This window comes from Octodon degus, unplaced genomic scaffold (genome assembly GCF_000260255.1).
Source record: "Octodon degus isolate 3935 unplaced genomic scaffold, OctDeg1.0 scaffold00176, whole genome shotgun sequence".
In the NCBI taxonomy this organism is placed as follows: Eukaryota; Metazoa; Chordata; class Mammalia; order Rodentia; family Octodontidae; genus Octodon; species Octodon degus.
In genome coordinates, this window is record NW_004524752.1 from 2,965,519 (window position 1) to 2,988,989 (window position 23,471).

The window sequence follows — 23,471 nt, forward strand, 5'->3', positions numbered from 1 at the left end:
TCTAAAGCACCTACTTAGAACAAGCTTAGAAAGCACAGGACTGCGGTTTGATCCCCAGGCACCACATGCCAGCCAGCCCCGCTCCCTGGTGGGCTGAGCTGGCCACACACACACACACACACACACACACACACACACATAAATAAATAAAAAATTAAAAAAAAAAAGAAATAGGCTGAAACTTAAGAAAGCACAGGGTTCTCTTGAGGAACTTATAACTAATTAATGACAGCTGATATACATATTAAAATACTACCTGACATTTTGATGATTCCTCTTTTGGCATAGAGAAAACTGAAGTAATGAAATCATAGCACGTGTGTAGTACAGCTATTCCCAGGGTCCAGATTGTTTTTCATTTATGTATTTGGTACAGGGTCTCAATACAACTCGTAGTGATCCTCCTGTTTTCAGCCTCCCCAATGCTGATTACAAGCATGTGCCACTACACCTAGATGGCTCAGCCACACCCCAGGGGTGGGGCTAGTGCGAGACCAGGGATTGAACCCTGGTCCCTGTGCTTGCCAAGGCAGGTGCTTAGTCCACTGAGCTATCTCGTTGGTCCCAAGATTTTAAAATAAACTGTTATTAATTTCATTGGCTTATTTTTTTTTGTATTTAGGACAGGGTGTACAGGGTCTCACTGCATAGATAGTACTCCTAGTGATCCTCCTGTTTACAACCTCCCAAGGGCTGGGATTACAGGTGCACACCACCACACCAGTCTCCATTGCTGTCTCAGCGTGCCCTGGGGGCAGGGCTGGCACAGCGGGCTGGGGGATCCAACTTCCGGGCCCATGTCTGCCTAAGCAGGTGCTTTAATCTACTATAATAATATACAGACATGGAGAAATAAGAATTTAGCCTACTACTATGTGCTTAGTATTTGGGGACAGAAAATAAGCTAAATAGAACAAAGAAATATTTTGAGTAGATCAATACCTAAAAAATACCTATTTTCTCAAAATATAACAATTACCAAAACTTGTTTATTCTATTTCTTAAATATTTTCTCTCCACATTTAGTCATTTTTTACCTGGATTATAATGTCCTCTTAAATAATACTAAAAAAAAAAAAAAAAAAATCACAGATAGTTAAGAACAGATGCAGCTCACGGGCCTGGCAAGAGCAAGTCCCTGAGTTTGATTCCCAGTACAAAAAAAAAAAAAAAAAAAAAGGACTAGCTGGGCAGGGTAGTGCATGCCTTGTAATTCCAGCACTGATGCAGGACTGCTATGAGTTTGAACCAGCCTGGGCTACATAATGAATTAAAGGTCAGCCTGAAACTTAGAGAGACCTTGTCTCAAAAAGGCAAAACAAAACAAAACAAAAAAACCCCCACCAAACCCAAACCCAAACCCAAAGCACTGAAAAACTAAGTCTGTAGCCAGTGATAGCAATCCTTTAGGTTCTCAATGATTAATAAAGCCACAAGTTTGCTACTACTGCTCTATTCCTTTTTTATAATCCCAGCTCTTGGGTTTCAAGTTTGAGTTCTGCCTGGGCAATTAATGAGACCCTGTCTCAAAATAAAAAGCTCTGTAAGAAAGCCCTGGGTTCAATCCCTAGTACTACTAAGAAAATGATAACAAAAATAAAAAACAAGTATCACTTTGGAAACACCTCACAGATTCCTAGTCTTTTCCCTTTCACATGTACTCTCTCCTTGAGGATCTTCTTGGATTTAGTGCTACTTTTACTACTTAGATGGGGCTTTTTTCCATAAATTGTTCATAGCACTGTTTTTTTTTTTTTTTCTAATCTTTTATTATTTATTTGGTACAGGGTCTCACTACACAGCTCAGACTTGTAGTGATCCTCCTGTCTCAGACTCCTCAGGGCTGGGATTAAGGCCTTAAGAACAAAAAATTAACTGAGCACAAGATTGCAAAGGCAAGAAAAAATGAAGTATTTCAAGAGTGTAAGAATGTGCAGAAGACAAAAACAAAATGTATTTAGGAAATTTCATGTACTTCATTATGCTAAGTGTAAGGCGTTTCTCCCTGTTTATGCTTAGGTGATAGTCCATGCTCTCTTGACCATCTAGAAGGACCCTTAAGCACACCTCTGCTTCCCTGAATCGACGCCACAGAGACAAGCAATCAAGCATGGAGACTCACTCTGCCTCTTTTGGCCTGTGGCAGCTTTCTTCACAGGCTCCAGATTCACTTCATTCTAGGTATTTAATACTGATAGTCTTCTGTTGGAACAGGTCTTAATATTTCATACCTCAAGATTTTACTCTCTGGGGAGATGGCTCAGTAGAATAAATCGCTTGCCTGGCAAGCTTAAGGGCCTGAGTTCAATCCCCAGTTCGGGGGGGGGGGGGGGGGGAGTGAGCTCAGCTTTTGGGCCTGAACGCAAGGATCTGAGTTCAATCCCCGGTTCCTCAAAAAAAAAAAAAAAAAGATTTTACTCTCTGACCACACTAAGGACAAAATATCAGAACAATGCATTATTTTTATGCAATCAGTAAGAACCTTTTTGCTTAGACAAAGGCCACTTTTTATGTACAACTAAAATCATAAGGAACTAGATTTTGTTTAGCTTTGGCATACAGCTACTAGTATGAAATTTAGAAATCTTTAAATTATCAAATAAAATAATTTACTTCTGCTTTGATAGTTTTAAAATTATACCACTAATCTTTGTTAGTTCATTGAAAAGGTTTGTATTTATATTGATCAGTTTTTCATGTCTATTATCTTCTAATCTGAGCAACTACTTTAGATAACAATACACAATGTATTGTTTATTATCTTTTTTTGAAATTTTGTATTAGTTTTTGTTTTTCTATTTAAAATTATAAAAAAGAAATACTGTGGGCTGGCCAAATAGCTCAGCAGATTAAAGTGCCTGCAAGTAGGCACAGGGGCTGGAGGTCCGATCCCCAGGTGTGCCATGCTGGCCCTGCCCTGAGGGTATGCTGAGATGGCAATTGAGACTGGGCATGGTGGCGTGCAGCTGTAATCCCAGCTCTTGGGAGGCTGTAAACAGGCAGATCACTGAGTCCGATCTAGTAGTGAGACCCTGAACCCCCTGTAGACCCTCCTCTAAAATACAAAAAAGCCCCCAAAAAACAAAAACAAAAAACCTGAGGGAAGCAAATTAAGTTTCTAGAAATATTAAAATCAAGTTTGTACATAGTACTGTACTGTGCTCCACTGCTGTCACCCAAATTATAATGTGCTCAATGTCTGGAGACTTCAGTTCCTCTTTTCAGGGATTACTTAAGTTTTCCCTTCTGAGATTATTACAATTTAAATAGAGAAGTGTTAGGCATCAACTACCTAAGATATAGATGCTCTTGAGTATAAATTTTTAGTGAAGATGAAAACTGGTCCATGGGGGGGAGATAACAGACATATACAGTAAACAGATAAACAGTGCATATGGGATATTAAAATTTCATGAGGAAGGGCAATAGGAAAAAAAAATCTAGAAAAGGCTCTTTAGGGAAGTGACAAAAACTTAAGAAATCTTGCCATGGAGATCCTTTGTTAATGCAAGAATACCTGAAGTACCTCTATGTGAATGATAATTCAAAATCCCTCAATAAAATAAAGAATGTCTAGGTTTAATCCCTGGCACCACATGCTGTGCTGGCCCCACCTCTGGATGCGCTGAGCTGGCTACAGAGACCAGGCGTGGAGGCGCACACTTGCAATCCCAGCACTGGGGACCTGAAAACAAGAGGATGGTTATGAGTCCTCGCTGCACGGTGAGCGCCTATAAAAATGCATAAAAGAAATGAGGTCATGTCTCATCAATGAAGACGTACAGTACTTGTGAACGCCTCTAGCACTTTAGCTTTTCTTTTTTTTTTTTTTTTGTGGAACTGGGGATTGAACTCAGGGTCCTTGCGCTTGCCAGGCAAGTGCTTATTCTACTTAGCCTTCTCCTCGGCCCATAGCTTTTGTTTCTCCAAGCCAAAGTCACTAAAATGATTCAAGTATAAAGAAAACATTTGAGTTAAAAAAATGGTTTATAAATCATTAAGTTTATAACACAGAGTACAAACCAAGTAAGTAAATTTATTTAAATTACTAAAATAGTTTAAAATCATTTACATATCAGCTACTACAATTATTTTTCCTGAAAAATATAACATATTAACTTTAAAATTATTTGGTAGATTGAAATATTTAATAAAAATATTTGTTTCTTCATATAATATGTATAAAATAATCCTAAAAAACTTGTTTTATAATCCTTTATAAAATAAATGAAATGATCTGATCTGCCTTGTTTATTAGGACAAATTACAATAATGGGGTATAAATTTACAAATGCTGATAATTCTAGTGGAAAGAAATCAGGCTACACTGTAAGTTGTGACGACCTCAAAGGGTAAATGAAGAAGGGCCAATATCTAGGTCTAGTACTCTAAAATCAGTATTTTCACTTAATAACTTATGGACAAATTAAAAAAAAACCCTCAAAGTATATCTAGAATTGTATTTGAAGAGAAAAAAAGCAGTTTAAAAATGAGAAAACTCAAATTACACATTTAACATTCTTTATATGTGGTAAAGTTCACTATTTTTTTGGCTTGAGGCACTCAAATTTATTACATGCATAGTAAATCTTTATATTTATTACAGTGTGATTAAAGGACTTAGACTGCAACAAGCAGACAAGCAGAAAATTAAATCTGTCAATAGTTCAGGATAGAAGGATAATAAATGGCTTATAAATTTCTGAAACTGTTATTTCTTAATTCAAAACAAAAACTTCATTTGCACAAAATAAACTACTCTGAATTTACCCTTAAGAGTCAAATGAGCAAATATAACTAAGTCTTCTAATATATTACAGACTAAAAATTCTTGGAGTAACCAAGAACTTTTCAGAGGAGGAAAAAATACAAAACTCCCAATAGAATAAATAAGCTTCCCAATAGAATTCACCAAGGTAAGGATTTAGATGTTTCGCTACCCTCTCTCTTAGTGGCTTACTGTAACAGTTCATCCTGAATTTTTTTATTTTTCTATTTTCTTCTTTATTCATTTCATAATTCCTCTCTTCTCTTCACTTCCCTCCTCCTCCTCCTCTTTGCCCTCCTAAACAAAAATCTAAACATGTATACAGATGACTTTTCTTGACTTTTGTTCCTATAAGCAGATGCTAAGGAACTCAGACCTAAATGATATAAGAGGAAATACAATGGGAAAACCCATGGTTACAATTAAAGAGCTGCCTTACTAACTCAACAAACTTAAACACCGAGGTTAAGTTAAAAAATAAGGCCTTCATAGAAAAGGACACTAATCCTTTAAACTATTCACATCGGAATCAAAAAGAGATCCTTGACAGGAATGCATATAATTTGCACTCCTCTACTCAACAATGCTTTGACTAGAAAGAGAAATTATTTTTGAAAGTCACAGATAATTAGGATGACAAATGATTTAGATGTTTCATGTTTTCACAGGAAATTCACTTCTTTTAAAAAGAAACCAGTTCATTCAAAAAGTGCTTTGAATTTTGTCTCTGGGGAAAAAAGTCTGAAAATTTCTCAGAATTTGAGACATGATCTTTTTCTTCTTGTATTCCTTATAAGCAGATGCCACTTTTCAGAGCATCCTCAGGTTGTACAGGCAGGACTAAGTGAGAGATACGGCTCCAAAGCCCATTAAGTTTGTCGAGGTCCATATGATTATAAGAATTGGGGGTGTTGGAGTTGGTAAACTTAACTTTGAGGAAATCTCGCACTTTTTCTTCAATTTCCTTTAGGCCTAGACTGGTTCCAAGGGTTTCCTCTTCTAACAGGACAGTCAAGACTAGGGCCACATCTTTGAAGGCTGCAGTTTCATGGTCACAATATTTATAAAAGATCAAAGTAGATCCTGCAGGCAGTGATTCAAAGCGGTGTACCACAGCTGCATTCTGGCCATTTGTGAAACCATTGCTCAATTCCTGATCTACCTCCAGTTTAACAACATCACTGTCTTGAGCAGCTTTCCTTGTCCCATCAATCCGGATGGCACGGACACTACGAAAGGAGGAATAGGCATCAGCAATTTGTTCACTCAGGCATTTAAGTGCTTCTTCAGCATCTTGGGCAGCAGTGAGCAGCAAGATGGCAGGCTGAGGCCGAGGATGGGAGCTATTAAGATGTTTCTGAAGGAATGTGAGGCTTCTGTCCCACAGCTTCTCATCTTGACCCTGGTACTTATTTCGAAGTTGTTTCATCTGGTTCTGGAACATTTGAACAGCAGTAGTTTCTATCTCAGGAGTAGGAAAAAAAAATTTCACAAGTGGTATAATAATTACCAGACTAAATAATAGGCACCAAAACAATTTCCTCTTGAAAAAATATTCATTTGGGGGCTGTTCAGCTATTTCTGTTCAGAAAAAAAGAAATGACATGTATAAATAATCATTTCCTTACATTTAAGGGCAAATGAATTTTTAAAATTAGGATTAATCTTTATGAATAGTAGGCAAGAAAAACAGGACTTTAAAGAAGGAAGGAAACAGATAATTCTCCTTCATGGGAGAGTAATTTTTACATTTTCAAATCTTAAACCATACAACTGAAATTATATATATAAATATGAGTATCTCTTAAACATGAAAATAATAAAAGATCTTTAAAAAAAACATAAATTTAAAACATGAAATGGCATGAGCAAGTCAGAAATAACTATGACGCAAAACTATTATCAATGCTAAAAGCAGGGAGATAGAAAGTATTAAAAGATACTTTATATGTATTTTTAAATTTAGAAACTCAGCAATTCACATGGCTGATTATCTAAGGTGGAATATTTCTGAGGCATGTAAAAAGATAAAGAATACTACATAAGTAAAGTTCATCCAGTATTACAATAGTATCCGTCCCTTTAGATTAACTGTCCTGAAGCCTTATCTTTCTGTGCATCTGAGTTAGCAATGGTAAAATTTAGTTTTGAATTCAAATCCAATTATTATTGGTAATAATTCTATCAATTTATATTTACATATAAGGGGTGATCAAAATGTGTTTAAATTAAAATATTTTATTACAGTAAAAAATAATTGCCATTGAATCTCCCTCAAAATATTCTTCCTGGTTTTTAACACACTTATCCCATTGTTCTTGCCACTTTTGAAGTAGTTCCCTAAGGACTCTATTGTGGCTTTATGAAATATGACAAAAAATAGTGACTGCTGCTGGGTACCAATCCAACAGAAAGGCAGGTTCATGAAAACACTATGGTGTTCTTCATCCACTTTATTCATCTGATCTGACATCACTCAACTTCTTGCTCTTTCCCAAACTGAAAATCATTGAAGGGTAAACTTTCTAAATCTATTTAGAACACAACTGCTTCACAAAGAAGCAAGAACAATGGGATAAGTGTGTTTAAAGTAAGAGATATTTTGAGGGGGGTTAATGACAACATGTCTTTTATTGTAATAAATTTAAAAAGCTTTCCTGAAATATTCACACATTTTTCAATCACTCCTCATGTCAGTTTATATACACTTTCTCATTTACCATTTTGTTTAATCAGTTAATGATTATAGCAATAACATTTTTATATCATTTGTTGATTGACTGCTTTAGTCTGATAGCTGTACTAGAGAATTTTTAGAACAGCAGTTCTCAAAGTGTGATCTGCCGAGTACAGTTATTATAACCAAAACCATGTACTGTAACAGCTCAATACAGAAGATGTGAGAGTTCAACAGAATATTATTAAGCCATGTGGTAAGAGCTTAGTAACGTTATTTTCTTTAAAATAATAAATATCTTAAGAATTTCTCTGACTTATACATAAATAGGGATGGATAAGAATAATTCATTTTAAAAGAGCTTGTATAACTTCTAAAACAGAACTACCAGATGATCTAGCAATCTCACAGTTGGGAGAAGATCCAAAGGACATGGCAGTCACCATGTCAGAGACATATCTGCTATCCCATGTTTACTACAGCACTATTCATAATAGTCAAAAAGCAGAAACTTAAATGCTGTAGTGGATAAAAAAATGTGGAATATATACACCACGGATACTATTCAACCATATAAACAATGAAATTCTATTTCCAACAACATGGATAGAACTGGAGATCACTATGTAAAGTGACACAGGCTAAGCATATAAAGACAAGTAGTGCGTGATCTCACTCATATGGAATCTGGAAAAGTTGACTTCATGAAGATTGAGGGTAAACGGTGGTTGTCAGAGGCTGGGGAGAGCAGGTAAAGGAGAAGGGTAGAAAAACTTGATGGGGGGCAGGGAGATGGCTCAGTGGAATAAGCGCTTCCCTGGCAAGCGCAAGGGCCCGAGTTCAATCCCCGGTTCCACCAAAAAAAAAAGTTGATAATGAGGACTAAGGGGTAGGAGGATGACTTCTAGTATACTGCACTGTAGGGTGCCTACAGATAGTGATACTGTACTGCACATTATGCTATTTCAGAAAGTTTGAAGAAACGATCTTGAATGTTTTTTACCATAAACAAATGACATATACTTGGACAATATTTGATTTAAACATTACATAATACATATGTATGTATTGAAATAATAAATGATATTCATAAAATTTTTATTTTTTTATTTATTTTAATTTTTTGGCAGAACCAGGCATTGAACCCAGGCCCTTGTGCTTTTATTCTACTGAGCCATCTCCCTGGTCCAAATTTTAATTCTTTTATATATCAGTCTTAAAAATTAACTTGAATAAGAAAGCTCTTTAGAGTCCTTAATTTTACTAGTGAAAGGGGCACTAAGATAAAAAATTTGAGAATCATTGTTAATTTATTAGTATTCACCCAGGATAATAGGCTTAGAGAATAAAAGAAATTTGCCTCTAAGAAATATGCAAGTTAAATTCCAATATAATTCAAATGTTGGTGTGTCAACTCCAGAGCCCAGTCCTCTCCTTAAGCCATGCTGTGTGCAGTCTGTCTCCAGAGATTCAATATTGGTCACTCAGTAAACCTTTATAGTATCTTTGCTTATTAACTTTTATTTGTGGTCTTATTGACAATAAAATAAAAGAGAAAACTAGATGTGGTTTTATATAGTTTGTCCATAAAGAATTTCACTGCTAATGTAGTAGGTTTTCCTCTGAAATGATTAAAATACGATTCAAATAGAAGTCACACTGCTGTCAAGACATTTTAAAACAAACCTGACCACCAAGGTTAAGAGACTCATTTAATAAAAACTGAACAGATAAACTTACGTTTGTTGGAGGGTGATGGAGGCTGGTTTCCAAACTCTGACGTCAGGATGCTGCCACCTAATGATCAAATAATTACAAAAGACTATCAACGTATGTTTTATAATTTGGAAATTTATTTCTAGTAAAGAAAGATACAAATTCCGCCAAGAGAAAAGAAGGCACAGGTTAGGCAAAAGCAGAAGAAAAAGAATATTTGAGTGCCCATTTAAACTGAAAGCTCCTTAAGACACAAGACAGACTTCTTTCGTGGTTATTCAGAGCATGTAGTGATCTAGTATAAAGTATATGAAATACTTAAGTTTGGAGAGAAAGCCTTGAAGTTTTTGACCCTTGATTATCTAATGAGATTGGTAAAATCTGGGACAAAGTTAAGCGGACAAAGTAAAAAAGCACACCACAAAAAAGAAAACATACCATCCGAAAAATGGCCATATATTGGACTCTTGACTAGTGAAGATGCTGCAAAGAGGGGGGAAAAGGATAAAATATGCATTATTGATTAGTAATTTATCTGGATAGGTATTTCAGTATCAAACTCAAACTTAACCCTCACTATTCCACCTCAAACTGACAACAGTTCCTTTGGAGTTTCTGACGATTCCAAACATAAGTAATATTTCAAAACATTTTATTTAAAAATTTTCTGTTAACAGAAAAAATTTGTTTTAGATTTGTGATTAAACTATAGTGCTCAAAAACAATCTTTCACTTCACCAAATCTCTACTTCTATCATTATTTTAAGAAAATATTTTAAACTCCCCCAGCCTTTCCCCTTCCATCTTTCTTAACAGGACAGCTGGTTTTAACATGTTAAGACCAAATGGGGGAAAAGGCCTAGCATTCAGGAGATAAAATGGCTGACCTCGGGGCCAGTGAGATAGCTCAGCAGTCTAAGGCGCCTGCGTAGGGCAAGCTTAGGCAGGTACAGGGGACCGCTTTTCCATCCCCAGCACCACATGCTGCGACAGCCCTGCCCTCAGGGTGGGCTGAGCTGGCAAAAAAAAAAAAAGGCTGACCTCATTGCTGTGACCTGCACTGGCCAGTATGGCCCTTGGTCACTTATCATAAGTGTAGCAAGGCCCTGTACCAAATAAATAATGATTTAAAAATAATAAAATAAAATATTAGGTAGTAAAATACTCAGTTTAAGACCCTCTTTATTCCCAAAAAAAGAAAGATTAAGCTTTTATAAATAAAGTTTGATATCAATGCTGCCTTAAACAAAGAACCATTAGATAAATAATTCTAGCTACTGGAATTGTTACTGCCTTTTTCTTTTTCCTCAGTAGAGTGGGCTTATGTCCCACATTTTATTACAATTCTTTATACTATTTGAATAGTTTCTAAATAATTACTCTAGGTCGGCAAGATAGCTCAGTGGTCTCAAGTGCCTGCTTAGGCAAGCTTAGGCAGGCACGGGGGACTGCTGTTTGATCTCTGGCGCCACATGCCGTGCCAGCCCCACCTTCAGGGTGGGCTGAGCTGGCAAAAAAAAAAAAAAAAAAAAAAAGGCTGACCTCACTGCTGTGACCTGCACTGGCCAGTATGGCCATTGATCACTTGTCATAAATTTTATAGCTTTTATAAATGTAACTGATCTTCCTGATATGTAGTAACAGCATTTATATGAGAAACACTAGGCTAACAGGAAGAATAAAATTAGAATTGCTAAGACAGAGCACTAGCCTCATTTTTTAATTGTATGATAACCTCAGGATAAAATGTCATCAAACTCAACTTTAAGAGGCATACTATTTTTCAACTACTACTTTAGTTTAGGAACTTCATATTTTATAGGTTTCTAAGGGCATTAAAGTTATAATTGCATTACCAAAACAAAACACCAACCAAAAAATCTCAAATCATCAGATGTTTATCTTAAGTACCTTATTATTACTTGCAAATATCAAATGAGAAAATACGTATGAAAATACTGTAGTGTCTGTGATGAATATTAAGTACTATACCCAATGGTTATATAATTCCTAGAAAGCAAATACAAACATTGCTGACATAGGGCTGGTGAGATGGCTCAGTGGTCTTAAAGCACCTACTTGGAACAGGCTTGGCAAAGCACAGGGACCGTGGTTCGATCCGCCAGCACCACATGCCAGCCAGCCCCGCCCCCTGGTGGGCTGGGCTGGCCACCCACGCGCGCGCGCACACACACACACACACACACAAATAAATAAATAAATGTAAAAAAAAAAGAGAATCCTTACCTTTAAAAAAAAAATTGCTGACATAAAAGTTAAAAGTTATTCCGCTTATTAAAATCATTAGAGACGGTAACAGTAATCATTAGAAATCTTAAAAGATAAAGCTGAAGCTTTTCTAGTCTAAATACAGCAAAAATCACTATAAAAGTGAAGAATAGAAGAATCTTCTAGTTATCTAATATGTTGTTAACAAATAATCATTTACAGTTATATGACACTATATTTAGAGATTTGTACTTTTTTTTTGGTACCATGGATCAAACTCAGGATCTCAGAGTTCAGAAAGGTTAAGTGACTTTACCAAGCTCTTTCAATTAGCAATGAAGAGTTAGGTCTGGAACCCAAGTGCTTTCACTCCAAACTCATCTTCTTTTCTCCACACCAACTTTAGAAACAGGTTCCAAACCTGTATTAATAATTTTCTAGGGCCAGCCAGATAGCTCAGTGTATTAAAGATCTGGGGTTCAATTCCGGGCGTGTTGCTGGCCCCACCCCCGGGGGCACAATGAGACAGTGATTGAGAATGGGCCTGGTGGTGCACACCTGTAATCCCAGTGTTTTATTAGATAAAATAAAAGTTACATAAGCATTTTCTGGTTAAAATCATCATATTATAGTAACACATGCATACCTATGGTTTAGTTCAGTTTTGTTTTCTTGTATCGGGGACTGAAATCGTGACCTTGTGTTTGCCAGGCAGGCGATTATACCACTGAGTTATTTCTCCAGCCTCACACCTATGTTCATAGCAGCACAATTTATAATAACTAGATCTTAAAAACAGCATATATATCCACCAACAGATGAATGGATAAGGAAAATATGCTTTTACAGACAACAGAATACTACGCTGCCATAAAGAAAGATAAATATGAGGAATTCATAGGTAAATTGAGAATTTTTTTTTTTCTTAATGTATCTGGAACAGGGTCTCACTACACAGCTCAGACTCATAGTGATCCTCCTGTTTTCACCTCCCCAGCGCTGCGATTACAGGTGTGCACCACACTCAGACTCCATGGCCAGCTGCATGCCCAGGGGCAGGGCTCACATGGCATAAAGTGCTGGGGATGGAACCCCGGTCCCTGTGCTTGCCTAAGCAAGTGCCCAATCCGACAAATTGAGAATTTAAAGCCAAGTGAAATAAGTCAGATACAAAAGCTCAAATATCAATATATTTATACACAAATAAAAGCAAAATAGGAGAGACAAATAAGGAGGTCAAATACTTCCCCAAATTACATATTCTGCTGTTTAAAATATTTCAGTATATATGGTGATTTGTTTCATTTATACTAATAAGTTTATCTTACTTCACTGAAAAGTTTGTATTATTTTCTTTTTTGTAAGAATCATTCAGGTTTATATCTTTTTAAAAATGCATTTAGCACAGGGTCTCACTACACAGATCAGACTCATAGTGATCCTCCCATTTTTAGCCTCCCAAGTGCTGGGATTACAGGTGCATACCGCCACACCCAGTCTCAATCGCTCTCAGTGCACCCCCAGGGGCAGGGCCGGCAGGGCACACCAGGGGATCGAACCCGGTCCCTGTGCCTTGGTTTATGTCTTGTACTGAATAACTACTTGAAGATAATGATATACAGTGTAATAACTATAGTTACTCTATTATTTAGTTATAAATCATTTTACTTTTTCATAAAAAGTGGTTTTTTTTTAAGTGTATTTGGTTGTTGCAGGGTCTCCCTAAACAGCTCCGACTCACAGTGATCCCCCTGTTTTCAGCCCGGACTCTATGAGGCTAGGGTATGTGGTGCCTGGGAACCAAGGTCCCTGCACTTGCCTAAGCAGGCACTTTAGTCAGCTGAGCTATCTTGCTGGCCTGTATTTTTGAGACAGGGTCTCATAATGCAGTTCAGGCTGGTCTTGAGCTCACTTTGTAACCCAAGGTGGTCTTAACTTGCAACGATCCTTCTGCCTCAGTCTCCTGAGTGGTGGGATTACAGGCATGTGCCATCATGCCCAGCTAAAAGTTGTTTTAATTTTTGGTACCAATGTGTATCAGTTTTACTTAAGTGAAAGTCACTTAACTGCTATTAATTATCTAGAACACACAATTAAGAACTAAGAAATAGGGCTGTAGATATAGCCCAGTAGTATAGTCCCTGTGTGGCAAGCACAAGGTCCTGAGTTTCATTCCTGGTACCAAACAACAACAAAAACCTAGAGAACTAAAAAATAACTGAAAACCTCTGAATTTCTCATGGTAAATACACTGAAACTCATGTATTTTCAATCCCTGTAGTACCTTTTAGGTCTGTAAGTTTAATTTTCTTTTTGATTCTTATCATAAACATAATTCTAATAAGGTGATTAATGATTATTACTAACTATAATTATTACTAATCGTGATAGGTCAGAAAGAGCTATATGAGAAGATATGGGCTTCTAATAGGAAATTATAAGAGAACATGATCTTCTAATAGTAAGCACATACAACAACAAAAAAATGACAGCCAACAATAAGCAAGGAAAAAAGGTAATTTTAGTTTTAGATATCTGAATCCATGTATGGAGTAGAACCTCAGTACTGCTGAGGAAAAATGAATTGTGATTACTACTATTTTATTCATGGAAAAACAAAGCCAGAGAGGTTATCTTTTCCAGTTAATCATGCCATAAGTAAAAGGGGACACCTGAGGACCATGAGACCACTATAGTTAAACGAGTAAAAAGGGGACAAAGAATAAAGGTTAAGGCAGAAAACATGTGTATATATACACGAGTTTAATACAGATAAGGTTTAACATGGACACACTTCTATAGAAATTATAACGAATCCAAAGTAAAATTTCATCACACCAATTTATTCGCATTTCTTAAATTCTGAACTTGAAGAGGACAGCACAATTTGCATATCCTGGCTCTTATTGCACAAATGAATGGATGTGTACAGCTGCTCTAAGTGTTATAAAGTACTATTTCGTTACTATCTATGCTTGCTGCTACAACTGGACAGCTTGTCAAGCCCAGACCTGTATTATCCACTGGCTTTCTCTCATCAGTACTTATGTTCTATACTAAATCCCTCTAATTCCAGTCCAAGAAAATGGAAATTATTGAATTAGTAATCACAGCTGTCCTTTATTAGTGCAATCACAAACAACCCAAATGCTTATCTGAACTAAATATTTTTGTACATTAGATAATCAACAAAAACACAGCAAAGAAGTTTACTTACTTTGCATCTTAGCCCTCATTCTTACATTTTGTTCGGACCATTCCTGAGGGGTTTTTTGATATCCCGAACCTGAAACAAATTCATATATCAAAATACCGTTTCACATACTTTGAAAGTCTGTATCATAGCTCAGTGTTGTATGACAAATCTATCAGAAAAAATAAAGTAGGGAAGAAAAAAATGAAGGTAATAGTTTATGAAGTAAAAGAATATCAAAAGATCCTATCAGTGTAGATGAACTGCTTCCCGTAGCAAAATAGGTATCAGATACACACATTATGACAGTGGTGGAAACTATGGTACGCATGCTACAGTGGGCTGTCGGTACCACTGAAAGCTCTAAAAGGTTCACCATCATTGCATTACAACCTAACAGACAAAACTGTATGTAAGTTGTTATGACTTGTGTCTACAGAGGTTCCCTCAAAATCCCATGCCATCATAGGTGAGGCTTTTTGGGAGGTGGCTGGATATAGTGTGTGGAATTAGGACTGATTTATGGCTCAATGCTAGGCTCAAGGGCACTAGGATTAACGGTGCAAGTGCTACCACCCTAAGTCTCCTGGTCAAAATATAAGGGATAAAAAGAGCTGTGGTTGTCCCTTGGGTTAGTAACCTTTGTCTACCATAAACTGTTTCTGCTCATGGTGCCCCTCTGCCATGCCACGCTGCTTGGAGCCCACTGATTATGGACTGAAACTTTTACAAGTTGTGAGGTGAAATAAACTTCTCCTTTAACTCTGGGTGTTGGGTATTTTGTCTCACCAAAAAGAAAAGATAGATACAAATCTTTCAGTCTATGTGAATGACTGAATTAAAAAATTACCGGGTTTTGACATTTAATTGACAACCATTTACTCTTGCCAGTAAATTACTTATTGTAAAATAGTCTTGAATACATTTCTACCTCACAGTTTAATTATTATGTATAGTACCAATGATGGGTAAATTAAAAAGAGAGAAAGATGACTTAAAATCCTATTAGAATTTTTGTTAGTAGAATAAGGCAAGTTTAGAAATAAGTGACTATAAAAGAAAGACTACTAACTACTTACTCAGCACTGAAGATTGCTTATTCTGAGCTGCGGAGTCTTGCCCTGCAATAGAAAACAGGAACAGAGGTCATAGAATACTTGGAAATTAAAACAAACAAGATGCATAGATGTTTTGCTTGTTTCCTACAAGTATTATAAACAAAATCAAATCTTTCTCTGATCAGTCTCAAAAATATACAATACATATATTTTTCCCTTTTTGAAACTTCAGTTTTAAGATCATTACCATCAAAATAATGGCTATGGGCCAGGGATATAGCTTAGTGACAGAGTACTTGCCTAGTATGTGTGAGTGCCTGGGTTCCATCCCCAGCAACAGAAAGGGGGAAAAAAGCTAAATGTATTCAATGTTTAGTAGCTATTGAGTATAATTTTACTTAATTCTTCTTTTTAAAAGTTCTTATACCTTCTATGGTAGATGTTATTATGTGCATTTTTGTAGTAATGGAAAACTGAAATTGATAATTTTCCTGATATTACATATTTGAAAGTAATGGTACTTAGTCCATAACCATATACAGTACAGTATAAGCTGGTATGTATTATATATGCAAACTTGTGGGCATTGAAAAGTAATTATGAAGTAAAATCCTATATCAAATTTTTTTGACTTAATTTATGTATTTATTTTTTCCTATATCAAATTTGGAAGTGGTAAGACTGGGTGTGGTGGCGCACACCTATAATCCCAGCTCTTGGGAGGCTGTAAATAGGTAGATCACTACAAGTCCGAACTAGCAGTGAGACCCTTCTCTAAAAATACAAAAAAAAAAAAAAAAAATTGGAAGTGGTATTTAAGGATACCTATGAAATGATGCAATGGGATCATTAGAAAATGACATCATATTCCATCTCACCTTGGAAAGAATGGCTAAATTTATCAAGAAATCAGCCAATAATAAATGCTGGAGGGATTGTGGGGGAAAAAGGAACCCTTGCAAACACTGTGGAAATCAGTATGAAGATTCCTTAAAAAACTGGGACTGGAGGTCCCGTTTGACCTAGCTAATCTCTGCTGGGTATCTTCCTAGAAGAATTAAAAACATCATATCACAGTGATATATGTACATCCATGTTTATAGCAGCACAATTTGTAATAGTTAAATCTTGGAAACAATCCAAATGCCCATCAAACAAGGAATCGATAAAAAGACCCAGTCTTTCATACAATGGAGTACTACTCGGCTATAAAGAAGGATGAAACTGGAGACTTTATAGGTAAATGGATACAAATAGAGACCATATTCCTAAATGAAATAAACCAAATGCAAATGTGTAAACATCATTTTGTCTCCCTAGTGTAAGAAGCTGAAAGATTAAATAACACATAACAAATATTGTAAAATGGGAAGAAACTTCAAAAGGAAAGAGAAACTGGGTTGGGGGAAAGGAAAAAGGAAAAAGCAAAATGAAACAAAAAAGATAGTTAAGATATACTACTAATTTTTCTTAGTTCACTGAAAAGATAGGCTTATACTAATATTGTTTGGATAATTAAATGTTGATATACTCTGAGTAACTAAAGATAGTATGTTATGTATTAACAATTGTTACCCTTCTATCATATCATTTTGGAATTTTGTTTTCTTTAAACTTAAAAAAAATATTACACATTGACTACACATATAACCACACACAAAAAAATGACATCATAAATAATTATTATAAGGTAAACATTAAAATCTGCCTTCAAGAAATAGGTTACTTCTATCCATTAGTAGAAGTATCAATGTAAATTTGCAATTTCACTTTTTTTGAACACAAATGCAATACATGCTAGATGTAAAATGCATTCTAGGAATGTGTAACTTTAAAATTTATCAATAATGTATCTGTTAAGTACCTATTATGTGCAGAATATTGTGTAGAAATACTTGCCAAATAAGGTAAATATAGATTTGCTTTCAGCCTGTATTAACAACATAGTTTAAAAAATTGGATACATGCTTTTTAATGTATTTGTTCATCAAATTGTAAGTACTCTGTATACCACTTGCATAGGTAGATACATTTTAGAGCAAAATACGGTATTTATATAAAGGGCGACTTTCCACAAAAGCTTTTAATGGTTCCACAGCTTATTCATTTTAATGTATTTTAGTTTATAGCCTAGGATCTCCTGAAAACTAAAATTAAAAATCATATAACATGGACTTCTATGAACACAGTAATCATAAAAGGTTTCCAAAGGCCTTTTCTTTAGTCTTTTACTTTAAAAAGAAAAACAGTATCTCATACAATCTAAGAAGCATCCACTGCAGATAATCTGCAAAACACAGAAAATAAAAAAGTAAAAGAAAAATGCCAGTCTACAGTCCTGAACAATCATTGTTAACATTTTGGTAAACTATTTTTTTTTAATATTTTTGTGTCGTAGTTTCTTAACATTACATCATGAAAATTATCCAAGTTGTAAGATTCAAATTACTACTAAATCAAACTAAAAGTAAATCAATATATTTATATTTCAAGGAAATATATTCAACAAATTACAGGAAGCAAAACACTTTTATCACATTTTTAAATATCAAACTCAGGCTTTAGTATAGAGAGCAACTCAAGTTGCGTAATCAAGCGGTAGAAAGACACTAGGGGAGTTTTAATTATTTACTACATATCTTTTTCATTTATAAATTATAAAAGATCTTTAAATAAATTTGACCAAGGTCATAGGTACATCTGTAAGCATGGCTTTACTTACTTTGTGGTAATCTCCAAACTGATTCTGGACTGTGACCAGATGATATAGTGGTTTGAACTAAAAAAAAGAAAAGAGTACACACAAATTCATGTTTCCTTTTTTTAAAAAACAGTACTAGAGACTGAGCCCAAGGAGCAAAGACCTATATCCTCAGCATTTTTAATTTTGAGATAAGGTGACAGTAAGTTAACCAGGCTGACCTTGAATTTATGTTCCTGCCTCAGGTCTGGAGTAGCTGGGATTATAGGTATAAACTACTATGCCCTGGCAATATTTAACTGATTAGTATACATTTTATAAGAAAACAAATACTGATGAATCTTAAGGACTTCAATACTCGGTGTATAATTTATATATTAAAAAAATCCTTTCAAAGAGTCGTTATATCAAAATATTTAGCTAGTTGTTACTGAAGATACAGAGCACAGCAGGAAGTAAACAGACAATAAGGTCTTTGAGATAAGGAAACTCTTAATAGTTTACAATGGATCTCTTTTTTTTAATGAGCAGAATATATTTATTGAGGAAAAGAAAGCTCCTGTCTGAGAAAGGGACAGAAGGGGGGGCCTGAGTGGGTGGACCCCTACAATGGATCTTCTTAAAAATCCTTAATGAGGGGCCAGTGAGATAGCTCAGCCATCTAAAGCACCTGCTTAGGTAAGCTTAGGCAGGCACAGAGGACCACGGTTCGATCCCTGGCACCACATGCTGCACCAGCCCCACCCTCAGGGTGGGCTGAGCTGGCCAATAAATACATAGATAGATAAATAAATAAATAAATAAATAAATAAATAAAAATCCTTAATGAGGCCAGGGATATAGCTCACTGACATAGCACCAGTCTGGCAAGTTCTAGGTCCTAAGTTTGATTCCCAGTACGCATTCTTATCCCCAAATCTTTTTTTTTTTTTTTTTCTCCAAATCTTTAATACACATTTTACCTTAAGATTTTCTGACCAGAGGGCAAGAAAATACAGTATTTAGTAAACACAGTATTAAGTATTAAGGTGTTAGATATTGTAGTCTACTAAACTTCTTTCATATAATAATGGAATTTATAACTAAATTTGTTTAATAGTGGTCAGACTGCTATTCTGGAAAGAGAAATATTTGATCTATAAAAGCATGGTACTTAATTGTAGATAGCATACTATTTTTGTTTAAAAATTTCTGAGTATCCACCCCTGAAACATTTTTGTAATATTAAAAGTATGAAGTACTGAAATAATAAATTAGCTAATTCATTATAAACATAATACAAAAACAGACACTTAAAAAAAATCTTTTAAATCATTTACTTATGTATGTATGTATTTATTTATTTGGTACAGGGTCTCGCTATACAGATCGGACTCTAGTACTCCTCCTGTCTTATTCTCCCCAGCACTGGGATTACAGGCGTGAGCCAGTTTTGGTGGCTGGCATGGTACACCTGGAGTTCCAGGGCTGGCATAGCATGCAGTGCCAAGGATTGAACCTGGGTCCTTGTGCTTGCCAGGCAGGCACTTAGCTGAACTATCTTCTCAGTCCCCCAAAGTAGACATTTTTAATAGTTGAAATTTAGAAATTACATAAAATTCTAGTATTTCCTTAGTGATGACTGTCCCAGAAGATAACCATGGAAGACCAGTATTTTTCTTAATATGCCTCAATACTTGATTTTTTTTTTTTTTTTTTTATATAGTCTCGCTATGCAGTACAGACTCATAGTGATCCTATTTCAGCCTCCCAAGTGCTGGGATTATAGGCGTGCACCACCACACCTTGTTCCAGGGCTGAAATAACAGGTGGTAGGTACTGGAGATCAAATTTGGGACCTTGCACTTGCCGGGCAAGTGCGTATGCTGCCAAATTATCTCCTCAGCACCCCTCCCCACCTTTTTTTCTTATTTTTGTATTTTTCTTTTTTGCTTTTGCTGCACTAGGGATTAGGAATGGAACCCAGGGCCTTCTGCCTGGGAGGCAAGTGGTCTACATTATCAGCTTTTTTTTTTTTAATTTTATTTTTGAGACAGCTTAAATTGCTTAGGTGGGCCTCAAAACTTTTCAATTTCTAGCCTCAGCATTCCTGTGCCCACTAACACCTTGTTCTTTTAGTTAAAGAGTATTCTTCTGCACAGATATGTGCTTCAATAAGGGCATAAGAATTTACTACATTTCTAAGGGGAACAAAGACCTAGTATTTATGTAGTTTCTTAAATAGCTATATGCTGGTGACAATGGCAGTAAAGTACTGGTTATATGGACAGCTTAATCTTTAATTTTTGGAGCTTTATGTATAGTATTTCATTTGGGTACTTACTATGTGTCAAGCACTAAGTGTTTTGTATGTATAAATCAAATGAATCCTCACAACAGTCCAGAAGAGAAGACTGAGGAACACAAGTTAAGCCATTATCAGAGGCCATGTACCTAGTAAGTGGAGGACTCAAAACTGGGGATTGTGGCTTCATGGTCCCACTCATGTTAACCAAGTGCTTGAGCCATTGAGCCACATCCCCAGCCTAAGGTCATTCTCCTACAAACCTGTTTTTAAGATTTCTCTATCAAAAAGGAAAGGAAGAAAATATGAGGAAAAGTAGGAAATATACAGAATACCACATGCCCACAAAACAGCTCACAGACTTAAGAAAATTTTTGTATGTGGTGCTGGAGATCAAATCCAGGAGCTATGCCTCAAAGGCAGGGGCTATGCCAATGCATGCAAGGCAGGGACTGGGCTGTGTCCCAGCTCATTTTTAAAGTGAAATGAAGTAACTTAAAAAAAAATGATTGGAATTTTCATGAGTTGGGAACAATGGAGAAAAGTGGAGACTTGCATGTTCCACCATGCCTGGCCAAGAGTATGCAACTTTTTAGAAAGCATTTTTAAAGACAAAGCAAATTCATAAAACACTTGTATATTTGAACTAAAAAGATAGTGTCTATAAGAACAATTATATGTATATAATCAATGTTACCTCCAGATTTAACAGAATCTCCGGATCTGACCTTACCAGCAGTGACATCACTGTAAGTACCATCTTGGTCATCTTCTTCAGTTTCTCCTAAAGAGAGTCAAATGATATACTTGTGAATAGTCTCTAATACCTGCAAGTTCTGAATTTAAAAAAACCCACATAAACACTATAATGAAGGTTTTTTAAAAGCTATTACTGGGCTAGGGATACTCAGTTGCACAAGTGCCTGCCTGCCAAGTACAAGGTCCTGAGTTAGAACCCCAATATCACCCTCCACCGAAAGCTGTCACTATTTTAAATCACAAAGTTCTTTTTTTATTATGAGATATATTTACTATTTTTCTGACCAAAGTGCAGTGATTTTTTAAAAATCTTCTTAAATAACTGTGAAAAAAAGTATTCCAGAAAATAAAATACAATGGGAAATCTAACCACCAAATTGCCTTCTGTAATTTTATCCTAACCCTATATTTAGTCTAGGAAACAAAAAAAAAAAAAAAAAAAAAAAACCCTGAATTGTGACTAATGTGAGTACTGAATCATTTTGTCATAAATATAGGAGATGCATTTCAAGGTTCTACTTCTACAAACTGTGTTGAACAGTTTAATCATGAATAATACCACCATGTGACAGAGTAAAAGGAACACAATCATTACTCTTGCCCCGCACCTTTTGATTATGTCATAATAAAGCTGACAATTCTTGCTCTGAATTTCTTGTGATGCTCACCCAAACCTTGGAAGCAAAGACTATGGCCTATCATACAACTGTGCACAAGCTTTTTTTTTTTTGGTACCAGGAACTGAACTCATGACCTTATGCTTGACAGGCAGGCACTTGTGCCACTGAGCTATATCCCTAGACCAGTACTATAGTAACCTAAGTTTTATCTTTCTATAGGAGGTGGTCAGATATTTGCAAAGAAGATTCTTTTTTGGGGGGGGATGAGGGGTGGCTCAGCCCGCCCTGAGGGTGGGGCTGGTGAGGCCTGTGGTGCCTGGGATTGAACTGCAGTCCCCTGTGCCTGCCTAAGCTTGCCTAAGCAGGCACATTAGACCTGAGCTATCTCACTGGGCCTGGTCAGATAGTTGATAATATAAATTTCTAAATGAGCTAAAATTATTTGTTGTTTTCTAAGTACATGATTATTTCCTAAACAAGTATTTTTAAAAAATACCTAAAAAACTGTATTTTGAGACTTTAATGTAGTAAAAAATGAACATGTGAGTAGTAAGCAGTGAAAATTTTTTACTTTATGGGGGAGAAAACTAAACATACCTATGTAATTAAATTCAGACATGATTAAGGTATACAGATATGTTTTTGTAAGTATGTAGGAATATGGGTTACTGTGTATATACACAAATATAAACATTTTGGTATGCAGAGGAATAATAGATTATGCTAGTTTGCAAAGAACTAAATTTTACACCTATATTTTTCAAACAGATTAGTTATAAGAATTTGGAAAATTAAGCAAAGGTCAAGCACATGCTAGAAATGGAAATACTAGCTTTGCTCAAAATTAACTCAGACAAAAAGATGCTTAAGGGGCTGCTAGTATAGCTCAGGTCTAAGCACCTGCCTAGGCAAGTGCAAGGACCTGGGTTCAATTCCTGGTACCACATGCTGTGCTGGCCCTGCCTTTGGCATGCCAAGCCAGCCACCAAGACCAGGTGTGGTACTACATGCCTATAATTCCAGCGCTGAGGAGGCTGAGAAGAGGATCACTACGAGTCCGAGCTGCGTAGTGAGACCCTGTACCAAATACCTAAAAGATGCTTAAAATATATATGAGGATCAATCTATCTGATTTTATTGTTTATCTTAATAGTTCATGATTTTTTCCTAAACTATAAAAGATATAAAAGGTATTTTCTGCTTTTAACTGAAACACTTATCAAACTGCATTTATTGTAAAGAAAAAATATTGTATAATATTTAAAAAGTACCTTCTTGGGGCTGGTGAGATGGCTCGGTGGTCTAAAGCACCTAATTAGAACAAGCTTATCAAAGCACAGGGACCGCGGGTTCAATCCCCCAGCACCACATGCCAGCCAACCCCGCCCCCTGGTGGGCTGAGCTGGCCACACACACACACACACACACACACGCACACAAATAAATAAAATTAAAAAAAAATAAAT

The 23,471-nt window shown here is 35.9% G+C and overlaps 1 protein-coding gene across 1 annotated transcript in view; it reads right to left on the minus strand.

The window, feature by feature from the left end:
* Positions 1 to 4,507: 4,507 nt before the first annotated feature.
* Positions 4,508 to 23,471, minus strand: part of Tor1aip1 (torsin 1A interacting protein 1) — a 48,006-nt gene continuing 29,042 nt past the window's right edge. The window contains exons 5-11 of the mRNA XM_023703574.1: positions 21,324 to 21,410; positions 18,364 to 18,420; positions 15,663 to 15,704; positions 14,608 to 14,676; positions 9,600 to 9,644; positions 9,186 to 9,242; positions 4,508 to 6,349 (exon numbers count right to left, since the gene is read on the minus strand). Of these exons, the coding sequence (XP_023559342.1) occupies positions 5,559 to 6,349; positions 9,186 to 9,242; positions 9,600 to 9,644; positions 14,608 to 14,676; positions 15,663 to 15,704; positions 18,364 to 18,420; positions 21,324 to 21,410 (1,148 nt within the window). The 3' untranslated portion in view covers positions 4,508 to 5,558. The remainder of the gene's footprint in view (positions 6,350 to 9,185; positions 9,243 to 9,599; positions 9,645 to 14,607; positions 14,677 to 15,662; positions 15,705 to 18,363; positions 18,421 to 21,323; positions 21,411 to 23,471) is intronic.